This window comes from Diabrotica undecimpunctata, chromosome 9 (genome assembly GCF_040954645.1).
Source record: "Diabrotica undecimpunctata isolate CICGRU chromosome 9, icDiaUnde3, whole genome shotgun sequence".
NCBI lineage: Eukaryota > Metazoa > Arthropoda > Insecta > Coleoptera > Chrysomelidae > Diabrotica > Diabrotica undecimpunctata.
The window spans coordinates 35018141-35032672 of record NC_092811.1 but is presented as its reverse complement, the minus strand read 5'-3'; the positions used below and the strand labels follow the sequence as shown (position 1 = coordinate 35032672).

The following is a 14532-nucleotide window of genomic DNA, read 5'->3' as shown; positions in this document are numbered from 1 at the left end:
TGAAAGGAGAAACAAACAGAATCTATTTTAATTATGACATGTCAACAACAAGTTATCAACTAATATAAGCAATCTTGAAGAACTTAAGCGACTTTATGATACACATTTCCCAATTAGCATAGCAAAAAAGAGAGCTTTTGGTACAGCTATGTGATAAGGGAGTGATACCGGAGGAATATCACGGGTGGTATCGTAAATTGAAAACGGGAAATGATGTAACAGACATCTTGCCAGAGCCTGCTTTCAGTGACGAATCGGACGAGGAAGTCTCATAATAATATTCTTATTATTATAATATATAATATTGTTATTATTATATTCGAAATAAATTTGTTTTTTTCTATAAAACTGCCTATCATTCATATAAATAATAACTATAACTACAAACAGCTGTTAATAAAATTTTCAGGGAAAACCAGTTAAATGTCATAAATACCGACTAATACCTTAAAACATTGCTATTACCTAGTTAAAGCCTCATATCTCGATCACAAAACTGGAAAATAATATACTTGGTTTATTATATTTGTGTTAAATATGTTATTTGAAGAGTAACTGATTTATTTAGATTTACAGGTAAAACCAAGTAAGTGGTTTTACCTGTAAATTTCCATTACCATTTCCAACTTAAATTTAGGACTAGTCAGATAGGTGTCTCAACTTTTTCAAACTAATGATAGAATATCATTTCAGATATATGCATCTTTCACTAGAATACCTAATATCAAAAACAAGCTAACTGCTTAATTTACAATAACAAACTAAACTTTAAAAACGTTTTTTCTCGATTTCGGTATTCCGACATTTATCTGGTTTTCACAGTATACCGACGATTTGTTCTATTAAGATAATTAGTTAACATTGCACAATTTTTTGTAGTTTTTCTCAGGTACCGGAAAGCTAGGAAGCTAAAGAAACTTATCAAAAATAGAGCCATAATTAAAACAAGCTTTTTCCATAAAACTTCAACTAAATAATCACAGGTTTTACGCTAGTGCTTACTAACTAAAGCGACGTTGCCAGTCGTTTGTTAAGCTTCTTAGATTTCAGGAAAAATTAGAATATTTAAAATCATTCCCAATTATCAATTTCGCCCCTTTGGATAAATTTCACCCTATTTTACGACATAAATTAATTTAAAAATTAATCCTGATAGTAGAAGGTAAGCAACAAGAAATAAAATTTAATAAATATCAAACAAAAAAATTTACGACGAGTCAATAAATTTAGAAAATTAATAAAACGTGTCTTTATAAATATGTTGGCATTACTTACCTGTGTATCTGAGAACAAAAAGACAGTTTCCCTTCGTTGTAATCCAGCTGTCAGCATCAAATGTTTAACATTATCTCTCCATTCATTTTGTCCGTATGCTTTTGTTAATTCTATTTGAAAACAACTATATTCGGACATAAACGTAGCTAGCCTAGTTAGACTTTGCCTTCCTAAAAAAGTTTTAGTTTAGAATGTTTTCGTAACAAAACTAGATCACTTGAGAAAAGCACTCTGCCGAAACAGCTGTAGTGATAAGTATGGAAATAAATTTTGTGAAAGTTTTGAAAACAAAGTTTAATATTATACAGGGTGTTTCAAAAAGGCATGCCATAAACTAAAGCACGCATTTCGGGGACAAAAATAAATTGCTTGAATCCAATTTACGTTAGTACAAAAGTGTACACAAAAAAAGTTACAGCCCTTGGAAGTTACAAAATAAAAATTGTTTTTTTGCATTATCTCCTAAACTACTTGACATTTTGTAATACAAATGAACACGTTACTTTCTTGTTCTGAAAGCATTTTTCATAAAAAAGAAACAACAAAATCTAAGCGCACAGAAAAATTTTAAGGGGGGTGTGCAGATCTAAATCCCTCTAAACAGTTAAACAGTTTTTATTGAGTTACGGCCCTTTTCATTAACATTTAAAAAATTACGTGCTACTAAATAAATGGCTTAAATGAATTAACAAGTACAAAAACTATCTATAACCTCTACAAATATGATATTACAATAAATGTTTAAAATGATCCCCATTTTCTTCAATGCACATTCGGTATCGTTTTAACAAAGAAAAACGAATGCGCTGATAAGTCATATTTTTCTGACGAAATTGATTTGCAGCTTCAAATATTCTAACCCTCAATTGCTGTTGGTCCTCTATTATTACAGAATACACTTTCTCTTTCATAAACCCATAAAAGCAAAAGTCCATGGGGTTAAGACCTGGACTTCTTGGTGGCCAAGAAACAGGTGCGTCACGACTTCTCCCAATTCACCGACCAGGATGCAACGATATTCCCGGACTTCATTACTGTAATGCGGTGGAGCTCCATCTTGTAAAAACCACATGTTTTGACATATTGCAATATTTACTTCTTCCAAATACTCTTGTAAATCGTTTGCCAAGAACTGCAAATAATTATCACTATTCAAATTGTTGGGAAAAAATACTGGGCCTATTGGATTGTTATCCACAATTCCTGCCCAAACATTAACTTTGAAAGTCCTTTGGTAATGAGTCGTTTTTTTGGCGTGAGGATTTTCGTCGGTCCAAATGTGCTCGTTATGATGATTTGTTATTCCATTTCTACTGAAGGTAGCCTCGTCGGTCAAAATATTTCTAATAAAATTAACAATTCGAGTGTTTTCCTCTAATAACCAATCGCAAAATCCAATCCTTTTAGGATAATCTTTAACCAATAACTCTTGAACCGTTGTTAAGTGATAGGGTTTAAGCAGCTGATTCTTAGGACAAACAGCAGCAAACCCTTACGTGAGGAACATTTAGTTGAGCAGCTATTACCCTTGTACTTGTTCCAGGGACTTCTTCAATGATTTCTAAAATGTCTTCATCAGTTGCATCCATTATTGGACGACCACTATTGCCAGCAACTTGCGGTTGGAATGTACCCGTTTCCCGTAAACGATGATCAATGGTAAGAAATAATCGTCTGTCGGGTGTATTTCGATTGGGGTATTTTTCTGCATAACGCCTTGCGGCTGCTGCACTATTTCCTTGACATTCACCTACGATATTCTCGATAGTTTATGGAAATCATAATTTAATCCGATCCAACTTACCCAAAGTTAAATGTATATCTGCCATTTCCTGAAATGTGTAGGCCATAGTAATATCAAAATTTTTAATATTAATCTTATTCACATAATAAATGATAGCTTTAAATTATTGACTATTATTAATGGAACTGTTTGTAATTATTGTATCCGTAGAAACTAATAATTGTAATTTTATGGCCAACTAGGAGAAACTAGTTTTTCGAAAAAGTGATAAGAGAACTAATGATGCTACAAAATTCATTTGATTTGAACGTACTCCAAAGTTTGGGGGATTTAGTGCTGCACACCCCCCCTTAAAATTTTCTGTGCGCTTAGATTTTGTTGTTTCTTTTGTGTGAAAAATACAAAATTTTGTACTAAGGTAAGTTGGATTTAGTCAATTTATTTTTGTCCCCGGAATGCGTGATTTAATTTATGACGTACATTTTTGAAACACCCTGTATAAAATGAAGTTCTATCAAATATCAGTCGAATCCATCAGTTATTTAAAAACATTAATTTTTATTGATAACCAAATTATGTGTAATAGATTATAAATATGTTTAAGGGTTTTTATAAAATAAAATATACCCACATACAAAGACTAACCTCTTTTGTTATACGTGGTATACAGCCAGCTACAGGAATTATTTTCCTTGTGGATTTTATAAATATGTGTTTCTGATATACAATTTCGTGTTTCTAGAATAATATAAAGAATTTTAAATTTTGAATGGTTCATTGTTGACCTATGAATTTTACCTCGAACCAAATGCTATTATTGTTTGTATGTTTGTGGTCTTATGAGTTTTAAAGTATGCAATTTCTGTACCACAGTTTTTATGAATCTGTCATTGTTTTTCAAATTCCACTTAGATCGTTCTTTCATTGTTTTTTTGTGCTTTTGTAGTTGCATGCGCAGTTCTTGACTACGAATAAAAAAAATACCGAAGAGAAGGAGAACAAGTTAGACAAACCGCAACCAAAAAACATTTAGATTATTTTTAAAATTTTAGATATTACTAAATATTTTATTATACAAATTATATGTAATTTTTCTAATAATCGTCTTATAAACCTGGAATACATGAGATCAAAAACTTTCATCAAGTAACAGTCCTTTTGTCACAATCGGATAAAAGATAGTGAAAAGTTCTGAGGGAGATGATGGCGTGGTATATTTTATTGCTAATATTTCTGCCTAAAGCACGTTCGTGTTATGTTTCATATTAGATATTTTTTGTTAAATATTTAATAACTCGTGTTCAAACAAATAATCCAATATTACGTAATAAACAAAATTCTAAAAAAGCTTTCGTTTCAATAATTTGGAACACAGATTTTTTAACATCGATATTTATATTTCATTATTTTAAAATATGAATTCCAATTAAATACAAGCACGTGTATTTTTATTTTGCAAGCAATTTCATATCATGAAAGAGCTCTTTATGTTGTCTGAATTTTATTTGGAGGTTTTGAAGTGAGTACTAAATGTTTAAGAGGTTTAATAAATAAAAACAAATAAGAAATTTGATATAAGGATCTTAAATAATATGTCCTTAATGAAATTTATTGATTTTAACGTTAACAATATAACTAGTATATTGAGGTAATTTAAAGGTAAAATTTAATTGGTTGGGTTTTATTTTACAAAGTTCACTAGTTTAGGGAAGAAGTCCAAACTTTTGTAATAAACTTATGGTGAAACGGTAGGTCATCTTAAAGGTACGAGAATACCGGAGATACGTGGATGTGTGCGGTGGAGGTCACGGTCGATATATCGATGATACTGATACATTCAGAACTTTCGCGACCTATCATTGCGGTCTACAGCGATGTCGATGGCAAAACAAAATAGTTTGTTTATACCACGATCGAGCTGTTAATCGTATGGTAAATTACAAGTACGAGGCATGTTTTTTAAGTAAGTACCGTTTTGCGATTCTGCCGCCGCAGCGCTACGGTCGGCGTTCCGCGCATGAGCGCTGGTTACCTACATCTCTTGTCTACGCACTGACGCCATTACATCACAGTCTGATTCTTCATTGTATACTTGTTTACTCCAGCGTTTAAGATGCCTCCAACAATCGTGAGTCACGCTGATTCTGAAGTACGGGCTGTTATACGATTTCTTAGTGCTAAAGGCGTAAAACCGATCGATATTCATCGTGAGATCGTTGAAGTTTACGGACAAAACATTATGAGTGATGGAATAGTAAGGAAATGGATGAGAGCATTTAAAGATGGCCGCACAAATGTGCATGATGAAGAACGGAGTGGGCGTCCTTCGGTCGTTAATGAAAATTTGGTGCAGAAAGTGGACGAAAAGGTGAGAGAAAACAGACGCTTTACAATTTCATCATTGTCCGACTGCTTTTCTCAGTATTCTCGTAGTGTTTTGTATCGCATTGTTACCGAGAACTGGAATTACCGGAAATTGTGTTCACGTTGGGTTCCAAAAATGTTGACGAATTTGCACAAAACCCTAAGTTTAGGCAGTGCATTGACTTTCCTTGAGCGGTACCACAGTGAAGGTGAAGATTTTTTAGACCAAATTGTTACTGGTGATGAAACGTGGGTGGCCTACGTCACACCAGAATCGAAACAACAATCCATGGAATGGCGAAATTCATCATCATCCAAAAAAGTGAAGTTTAAGCAAACAATTTCTGCCCGGAAAATCATGTGCACAATTTTTTGGGACAGAAAAGGAGTATTGCTAGTGGAGTTTCTGCCTCGTAATGAGACAATCAATGCAGCGTCTTATTGTGAGACATTGAAAAATCTGCGTCGTGCAATCCAGAACAAAAGACGTGGCAAGTTGAGTAAGGGTATGGTTTTGCTGCATGACAATGCCCGTCCACATGTGGCTAATCAGACCAAAGATCTCATCAAATCATTTAAATGGGAAACTCTAGATCATCCTCCATACAGCCCTGATCTGGCGCCCAACGACTACCATTTGTTCCAGCACTTGAAGAAACACCTGGGCGGTCAGCGTCTTCAAGACGATAACGAAGTCAAAACATTTGTGATGCAGTGGTTAACAAGTCAGGCGGCAGAATTTTATCAGGAGGGTATTCAAAAACTGGTGCCACGTTATGACAAGTACCTCAATAGTCACGGAAATTATGTAGAAAAGTAGATTAAGGTACAGGCTTACATGTAAAAATAAAATTATTGCCATATCTTTGCACGTCTTTTTTTAATTCCAAAACGGTGCTTACTTAAAAAACACGCCTCGTATATTGGTGGTTTTCAAACCACGTGACATTCGCCAGAAGATACGGATGGTATGATAAATATAATGTATTCAAACGTATAATGTATCCAAACTCATTCTCATGTATGCATAAAATCTGTCTAAGTGGTGTTTCTTAAGCTCTTTAAATAGGTGATGGTATTCACCATCATAGGAAAGACCATATTATTCAGCAGAAGAGTTTCTTAACAAATAACTGAGAAGTTGCTGTACCTTTATGTACAAGTAACTTTAAAGTATTTTTTCCGTCGACCGTCTAGTTATGATCAATTTTAACACCCTCAAAATCATTGATTAATGACCCCTATTAATAAATGATTTTCTATTAATGAACGATTTCATTATAGGCAACACAACATACATTGCTTGCATAAATTAAACGCTTTGTGATTGGCAGTGACCTGTGGTGTATGCAACCAAACATATACCTATTTATATTCCCACTAAAAAATTAATTTAAAATTAAGTAGCCGCTGTTAGTACTATCTGTCATTGTATGTCATTATTTACTTTATTGTTTAAAATTCTGTGTATTTGAAAAATCAAAGGATGGATATTGACGAAGAGTTTAATTTAACTCCACCAGAATTTAACTTCTTCTATCACAGAATTTACAGAGGTCCAAGAAGACTTAAATATAAATTTGTCAAAATGCTATCCAGCAGATATTCATTTCTCAATATCTTCCTTTAATTTCAGTAATTGTACCATTTCGAATATTAATGTTTACTATAATAAAAATGCCGCTAAGGAAACTTTAAATAAAGTCAATGAAAGCTGAAAAAATTATTGTTTATCGTTAAGTAAAGAAATATTTAAACTAGGATATCTTTATTTCTGAAAAGTACGGTCGACGGAAAAGTTTTGTAACGAACTCTTGAATTAAAATGGCGATTAACAATCTCGAACATTAACGCGCTCGCTTCGCTCACGCGTTAAAATATCTCAATTGTTAATCGCCCTTATTAATACACTTTGTAAATATTATATAATATATTTAGATTACATGCAGTCACTTAAACTTATTAATTCGTCAGGTTTGGATTGCGCATTAAGCAATGGATTGTGTATTTTATAATCTTTTATTTTGTGATATTGAGGATTTATGTAATTTCAGTAAATTTTAAATTGTTATTGCTATTGTTCTGACTTTATGTAAGCTTTGGACATAAAATTATACAGCTTTCAGTGAGAATAAAGCAAATATCTATTCTATAAGACACTATATAAGAAAATTCGTAATAGGAGACATAACCACTGGGAGCACTTTTCAAAAGATATAGAATATGACTTCTAAGGGTAACAAAAGAAAATGTGGAGATATATAAGAGGACAGAGACAACAGATGGGATAAATATTGGTAATCAAAGACATAGAGACAAACACGTGGAGAGATTACTTAAAAAGACTGAATGAATACAATTGTTCTGTTTGAAATAAGGTTTTAACTTTCTCTTCCTGTTGTATTACACAAAATCAAATTTAAAATTTACTGATAGTATAGAGAAGACATTTAATAAATTATTTGTATTAGCACTGTATTTTAATATTACCTGAACCTCCCATGCCGAGAAGCAATGCATTCCCTAAAGGCTGTCTAATTATTCTTGAGATTCTGGATATGTGTATCATGGCGTCCAAAAACAGCACCAGTTTCATCGGTTTCGTACTTTGAAGGTTATAATCTTCGAGATAATAGTTCAGAGCAAACGACAATTTTTCAAAATCCTTTATTTGAACATAAGGTCCTAAAACAAAAAATCATATACTGTGTCAAAATACTTTGAGAACGATTTCCGAAGTGGAAATTGAAACGTCAATAAACGTATTTTAACCTTTAATTGTGGCTTATTCCCATTTAAATAGTAATTAATTTAAAATGTAATATCAAATTCTGATTTTGATCAAATTATTTTTAGTTTACATATAGTTTATGAAAATTCATATATTAAGGTATTTTGAGAACGATTTCCGAAGTGGAAATTGAATCGTCAATAAACGTATTTTAACCTTTAATTGTGGCTTATTCCCATTTAAATAGTAATTAATCTATTATTAATTATCCTGATATATTTATATTCTTTAATATTTCGTTAATAATTAACTTTAGTTAAAGGTATTTTATACTAAAATTCAAAAGTATTGATATTTTTGTCCATTTTTCCTTCGTTGCCTGTAGTAATTGCGTTAAATCAGAATTATGAAGCTGACTTGCAGAACGCCATTATCTCGACAACTGTAATTTTGAAGTTATTAACAGGTATACCTTTTTTTGTTAAAATAATGTATCTCTCATATTTTTTGGCACAAATAGCGCTAACTTCAAGAGCAAGAAAGTTAAGTACAAATTTATGCCACAAGTATGACATATGTGGCGCCCTCTATAAGCTATATCAAAGTATGCATCAAATTATAATTTTTCATACTAAAAAAAATCCAGTTGTAAGTTTTTATTAATAAATATTTACAAATATGAAAGTTAGAGTGAAAATAAAATTTCCACTTTAACACCTTATATCTTTCTTAATATCCATGATACTATGATTAAGAAGATAATATATTGTGCATAAGTCGCGATGTAATTGGACAGTTGCACGTTCGTATGTCAGTTTTTTGTATGTATCAATATAATCTTTAATAAATAGTTTGGAGATATCCTTTTGTGTACGAATATTGTAATTATTAAACCTTTATTTAATATTATTATTTTGCTAATTGAATGATTTCATCTCTCTCTCTCTCTCTCTCTCTCTCTCTCTCTCTCTCTCTCTCTCTCTCTCTCTCTCTCTGTCAACAGTACCTCTAGCAGGATGTTTGGTAAAATCTTAAAAAACATGATGGAGAAAGAATACGAACCTCATGATATTGAACAGCAAGCAGGATTTAGAGCTGGAAGATCTTGCGTAGACCACATATTTACCCTAATACACCCGAATGAAAAGAAAGTTGCAAGAAACCAGGAAATACATCTTTTATTTGTGGATCTCACAAAAGCATATGACACGATTCCTGTGAGAAAGCTGTGGCAGTCTCTTGAACGATCTTCATTAAATAGCACGATCATCGCCGCAGTCAAACAATTATACAATAAAGCATCATCAAAAATCAAACTAAACACCTTATCAGAAGAATTTCCAGTAACAAAAGGCTTACGACAAGGATGCTGCCTCTCTCCAATACTATTTAAGATCTATTTAAATAAAGCACTAAAACACTGGAGAAGATCGTGTTCAGGAATAGGGATCCAACTTGACGACGATACAACATTATACACTCTACATTTTGCGGACGACCAAGTAGTAGTGGCAGCAGACAAGGAAGATTTAGAATTCATGACGAGACGGTTGTTTAAAACATATGAAGAATGACGCAATACTTATGTATCGGGAATGAAGTAGAAGATCTTATAGTCAACGAACATGAAACAATCAAGAACTGTGAGGAATATATTTGGGAAAAACAATCAACAAGAGTGGGCGCACCGAAAAAGAGATTGAGCAAAGAATCGTGAAAGGAAAAAGGGTGATAGGATGCCTAAACCCGATGCTATGGTCAAAAGAACTATCAAATCAAAGAAAGCATCTCCTCTTTAACTCAACCTTTAAAAGTATAGTGCTCTATGGATGCGAAACATGGCAACTTACTAAATCCCTTGAGCGACGCCTACTTGCATTGGAAATGGACTTCTGGAGAAGATCAGCTAGAAAATCAAGGCTTGATAGAATACAAAATGACCATATCAGAGATATAATGAGATATATATAAATCGTCAACCATCATTGACGAAATTCAAAGAAGACAACTGATCTGGTATGGTCATGTGAAAAGAATGGACGACGACAGGCTGCCAAACCAAATTTTAAAATGGACGCCAAGGGAAAGAAGGAAGAGAGGAAGGCCAAAACAATCCTGGCTGGGCGGCATTCAGAAGGAAATATCGGAAAGAAACCTTCACCCTGGCGAATGGAATGACCGACGTAGCTGGAAACTGGGAACCTGAAGGCGGAGAACGCTATAAAAAATCGGGATAATAATAATAATAATCTTTAATATTTTTTGACACAAATGGCGCTAATTTCAAGTGCAAGAAAGTTAAGCACAAATTTATGCCACAAGTATGGCATATGTGGCACCTTCTATAAGCTATATCAAAGTATGTATCAAATTAAAATTTTTCATACTAAAAAAAATCCAGTTATAAGTTTTAATTAATAAATATTTACAAATATGAAAGTTATAGTAAAAAATAAAATTTTAAATTTCCACTTTAATACCTTGTATCTTTCTTAATATCCATGATACTTTGATTAAGAAGAGAAGATATTGCGCGTAAGTCGTGACGTAATTGGAGAGTTGCACCAACTCTCCAATTACGTCCAATAGTTTGGAGATATCCTTTTGTGTATGATTTTTGTAATTATTAAACCTTTATTTAATATTAATATTTTGCTAATTGAATAATTTCATCACAGAATGCATACAAATCCCATTTAACTTTAACAAGAATTCAAATTCTACTCTCTAATGACGGCATGCGCTAACACGACCGATTTTGTGCTACGGGAAGATCCGATCTTGTTAGTCATAGTACCATGTTAATATCAACATTTTATTAAAGCAAGTTGGCTTAAATCGTAATATTTTAAAGTGATGAATCTACTGTTTTTATTTCGTACAGTTACTTAAGGGCCACCTTGTATATATACAGGGACTGTATGTATATATCTTACCGACTCCTATAGATGGATCTATAAAATCACCAAATAGAATATCCGTAGTGCCAAGGACTTCCTCAGATTTTAAACGGTATCGATGTTCAATTTCAGACTTTAACAAAGAATCAAACCAGTTCCTATCTTCATCGTTAATCAGTCTGTCTTGAAATATTCGGCAATTTTCGTGGTACCAAAGGCGCAGCATCTCACTAATATCCTGCAACAAGAAGTAGCAAAAAGCATTTTATTTCAAAAATAAATTTTTGTAATTAAAAAATAGTAGAAAGCTTCATATTAACTTTCACATAGGAAATTTTATATTGTTATGTAATAATAGGTTCAATTATTTAACACAGATAAATGAATATCACGAAATCAATATATATAAGACTTGTCGGAGATTGGTATCAAAAAATAAAATAGTAGTAGCCATGAAACATAATCCACTAGAAAGTTTTGGATTTTATCAATTACAGTCCATCTAATTTACAAACTGTTGCACGCCATTATCTACGTTAGACATCGAAGTTGACATAGTTGCCAAAATATACAAAAATCCTGAATCCATTTTAAATCAAATAGGTCACATAATTATTATTATACTCTTTACAGCGACTATTTAAATTCTTACGTGACATTTTTGAAAGAACACACACTAATTTTGTTCTAAAAAGAACAGATTTTATTAAATAGGTAAAAATATAAAACAAGAGGTATTCACTTTAAAATTTAAAATAATAAAGTACAAAAAGTGTCAACACCGCAACTGTCAAATAAGTGTTACCAATGTATGCCAAAATTTCACCTTCGTTCGATTACAGTTACAGTGTGTTCTGAACAAATGTTCTTCATAAAAACGCTTTATAATGCATTTATACAAATTAAATGAAACATATTATTGTCTATTTCTCTAAGTTAACATTAACAGAAATCTTTAAATATTAGTTCTACGCGTATACAAGAAAATATGTCTAGTGGCTGTAATGCCAGTGTACTCGGCAAAGTGATTCTAAAAAAGAACACACCTACCTCCTAAATATTTCGTGTTGGTATCATATGACGTCACGGGCTATGACGCCGATGACGTGCAACGGTATGTAAATTAGATGAAGTATATTTGTCTCAAGTTCAAGTATATATATAATAACGGATTTATTACGGCTGTCGCCGCTTCTCCGCCCCCAATTTCCATCTTTTTCTGTTACATGCAGTTGCCTCTTCTAAGTCTCTTGCCGCCATTGCTTCATCAATATCGTTGCGCCAACTTCTCCATGGTCGTCCTCTCTTTCTTCTTTCAGGAGGGACCCATTCCAGTACTCTCCTAGGCCATCTGTACTCTGGCATTCTTTTAACATGTCCGAACCAGATTAATTGTTTTCTTTCTATGTCATCATTAATATTTCTCTCCATTTTCATTTCGTTTCTTATTTGTTCGTTTCTAACTCCCTCCAGTTTTGATCTACTGCAGCTTCGTCTCAGATAATCCAATTCTGTCGTCATAAGTTTGTTTCTATTAGCTTTGGTGACGTCCCATACTTCCGAACCGTAAAGTGTAATACTTTGGACTATACTACCGTAAATGTGTTTTTTGGTTTTTCGTCGAAGTGTTTTTTGCCAGAGAAGAGAGTTTAAGGCACGGGTTGCTGCTCTGCCCTTGTTTATTCTTTCCCTGATTTCATCTGCGCTATTTCTCTTCTTGTTGAAAATGACCCCCAAATATTTGCAGGATTGCACGCCTTTGATTTTGTCGTCTTCCAAGAATAGGTTATATATTTCATCTATTCCCACTGAGAGATATTCACATTTTGTCATATTCATGTTTAGACCTGCCACCTCATATTCTTCTTGCAGTTTTCTTATCATATAGCTAAGATCGTAGCTTTCTTCAGCAATTACTACCTGGTCATCCGCAAAGAAAAGTGTATATAGCTTGTTTTCTTCCACCGTTATTCCCATGTTTCTACATTTTTTTACCCATTTCACTAACGATCTGTCCAAATAGATTTTAAATAACGTGGGTGACAGACAGCAGCCTTGTCTTAGTCCCTTTGTTGTTTGAAAAGGAGAGGTGATTTCTTGTCTCATTTTTCCATTGTCCCCTCAAGTTCAAGTACAAATAAATAACATCAAAAAAAGTGTAACCTGTCGACGAGACAGATATTACCACAGTGCAGGTTCCATCTAAAATTAAAGGAAAGCCCCAAAAGGTGCCATACAACTGGGAAAAGCTATAGGTTAGAAGAGAGTTCGAAATATAACTGTGTGCTGCTCAGTGAGTTCAACGGGGATACATATAACTCTGATGTTATTAGAAATTTGTACCCTGGAAACCATCAGGGTCGTCTAACTCTAATGCTACAAATTGGCCACATTGCTCCTGTAGTGATCCTTATTTATATCCCTAAATATATTCTATATATATTCTAAAAAACTAACCAAATAAAACCAAAAAAACACTCACTATCATCATCATTTTGGCTTTACAACCCTGTGTGGGTCCTAGCCTCCTCAAGAATTTTTCTCCAGTCGTCCCTATCCATCGCCTTCCTCCGCCAAGCACGTATTTCCATATTTCTCATATCTTGATCTATGTTATCTAGGAATCTTGTTCTGGGTCTTCCTCTTCTTCTTTGACCAATAGGTCTATCAAGGAGCGTTTTTCTAGCTGGGTCGGTTTGCTCCATCCGCATTACATGGCCTACCCACCTCAGACGTCCTATCTTTATGTGTTTTATGATATCTGGTTCCTGGTATATCCTATAGAGTTCGAAGTTGTATCGTCTTCTCCAGACACCATTTTCATTTACCGCTCCATAGATGCGCCTTAGTATTTTTCTTTCGAAACATCCTAACATGCTTTCATTGCTTTTTGTTAAAGTCCAGGTTTCTGAACCATATGTTAGGACTGGGCGTATAATTGTTTTGTAGAGTTTTACTTTTGTATTTCTTGATATAACACTCACTATACAATTCATATTATACCGTTTTTAAATAAAACGAGCGGTTCTAATTTTGGTAAATATATTTATTTATAAGTTTACAGTACGATAATATTTTATCAACTAACTTTAACTCACAAAAGGTCGGCTTATATATATACTAATTAATATGTACTAGAATATTCTGGAGTAGTCCACCTCTAATTCGTTTGTTCGACAAGTCGATCTCTCAATCCTCGGAGTAGTATATTCAATCTAATATTCATATAAAATTTCAGTGGGAGTGTCGCAACTAACATTGTGACGCTTTTAACTCTGCCACACTAATTTTGCTATTAAAACTTGGGGGTTGGTAACAGAACGGTGAAAATTAAGGCTTATATGTATTGTTTAATCCCACCTCAAAAAAAAAAAAATAAAAATAAAAATTTTCTCCAAAAAATAAAAAATAAATGTTTAGGATGGATCATCCTTCTATCTATCTATCTATACAGCCCTTGCTGTTCAATTTTGGACATAGGCCTCCTCTTCCTTCTTACACGTCTCTCTATTGTAGGC

The 14532-nt window shown here is 33.2% G+C and overlaps 1 protein-coding gene across 2 annotated transcripts in view; it reads right to left on the bottom strand.

Moving 5' to 3' along the window:
- LOC140449818 (dynein axonemal heavy chain 1-like) overlaps positions 1-14532 on the bottom strand; it is a 1063244-nt gene that overhangs the window by 412990 nt on the left and 635722 nt on the right. For both annotated transcript variants that reach the window (XR_011951893.1, XM_072543176.1), the window contains exons 37-39: positions 11051-11252; positions 7874-8068; positions 1276-1445 (exon numbers count right to left, since the gene is read on the bottom strand). Coding sequence is in view for 1 of the 2 variants with exons in the window: in XM_072543176.1 (XP_072399277.1) it covers positions 1276-1445; positions 7874-8068; positions 11051-11252 (567 nt within the window). In the remaining variant the exon portion in view is untranslated. The remainder of the gene's footprint in view (positions 1-1275; positions 1446-7873; positions 8069-11050; positions 11253-14532) is intronic.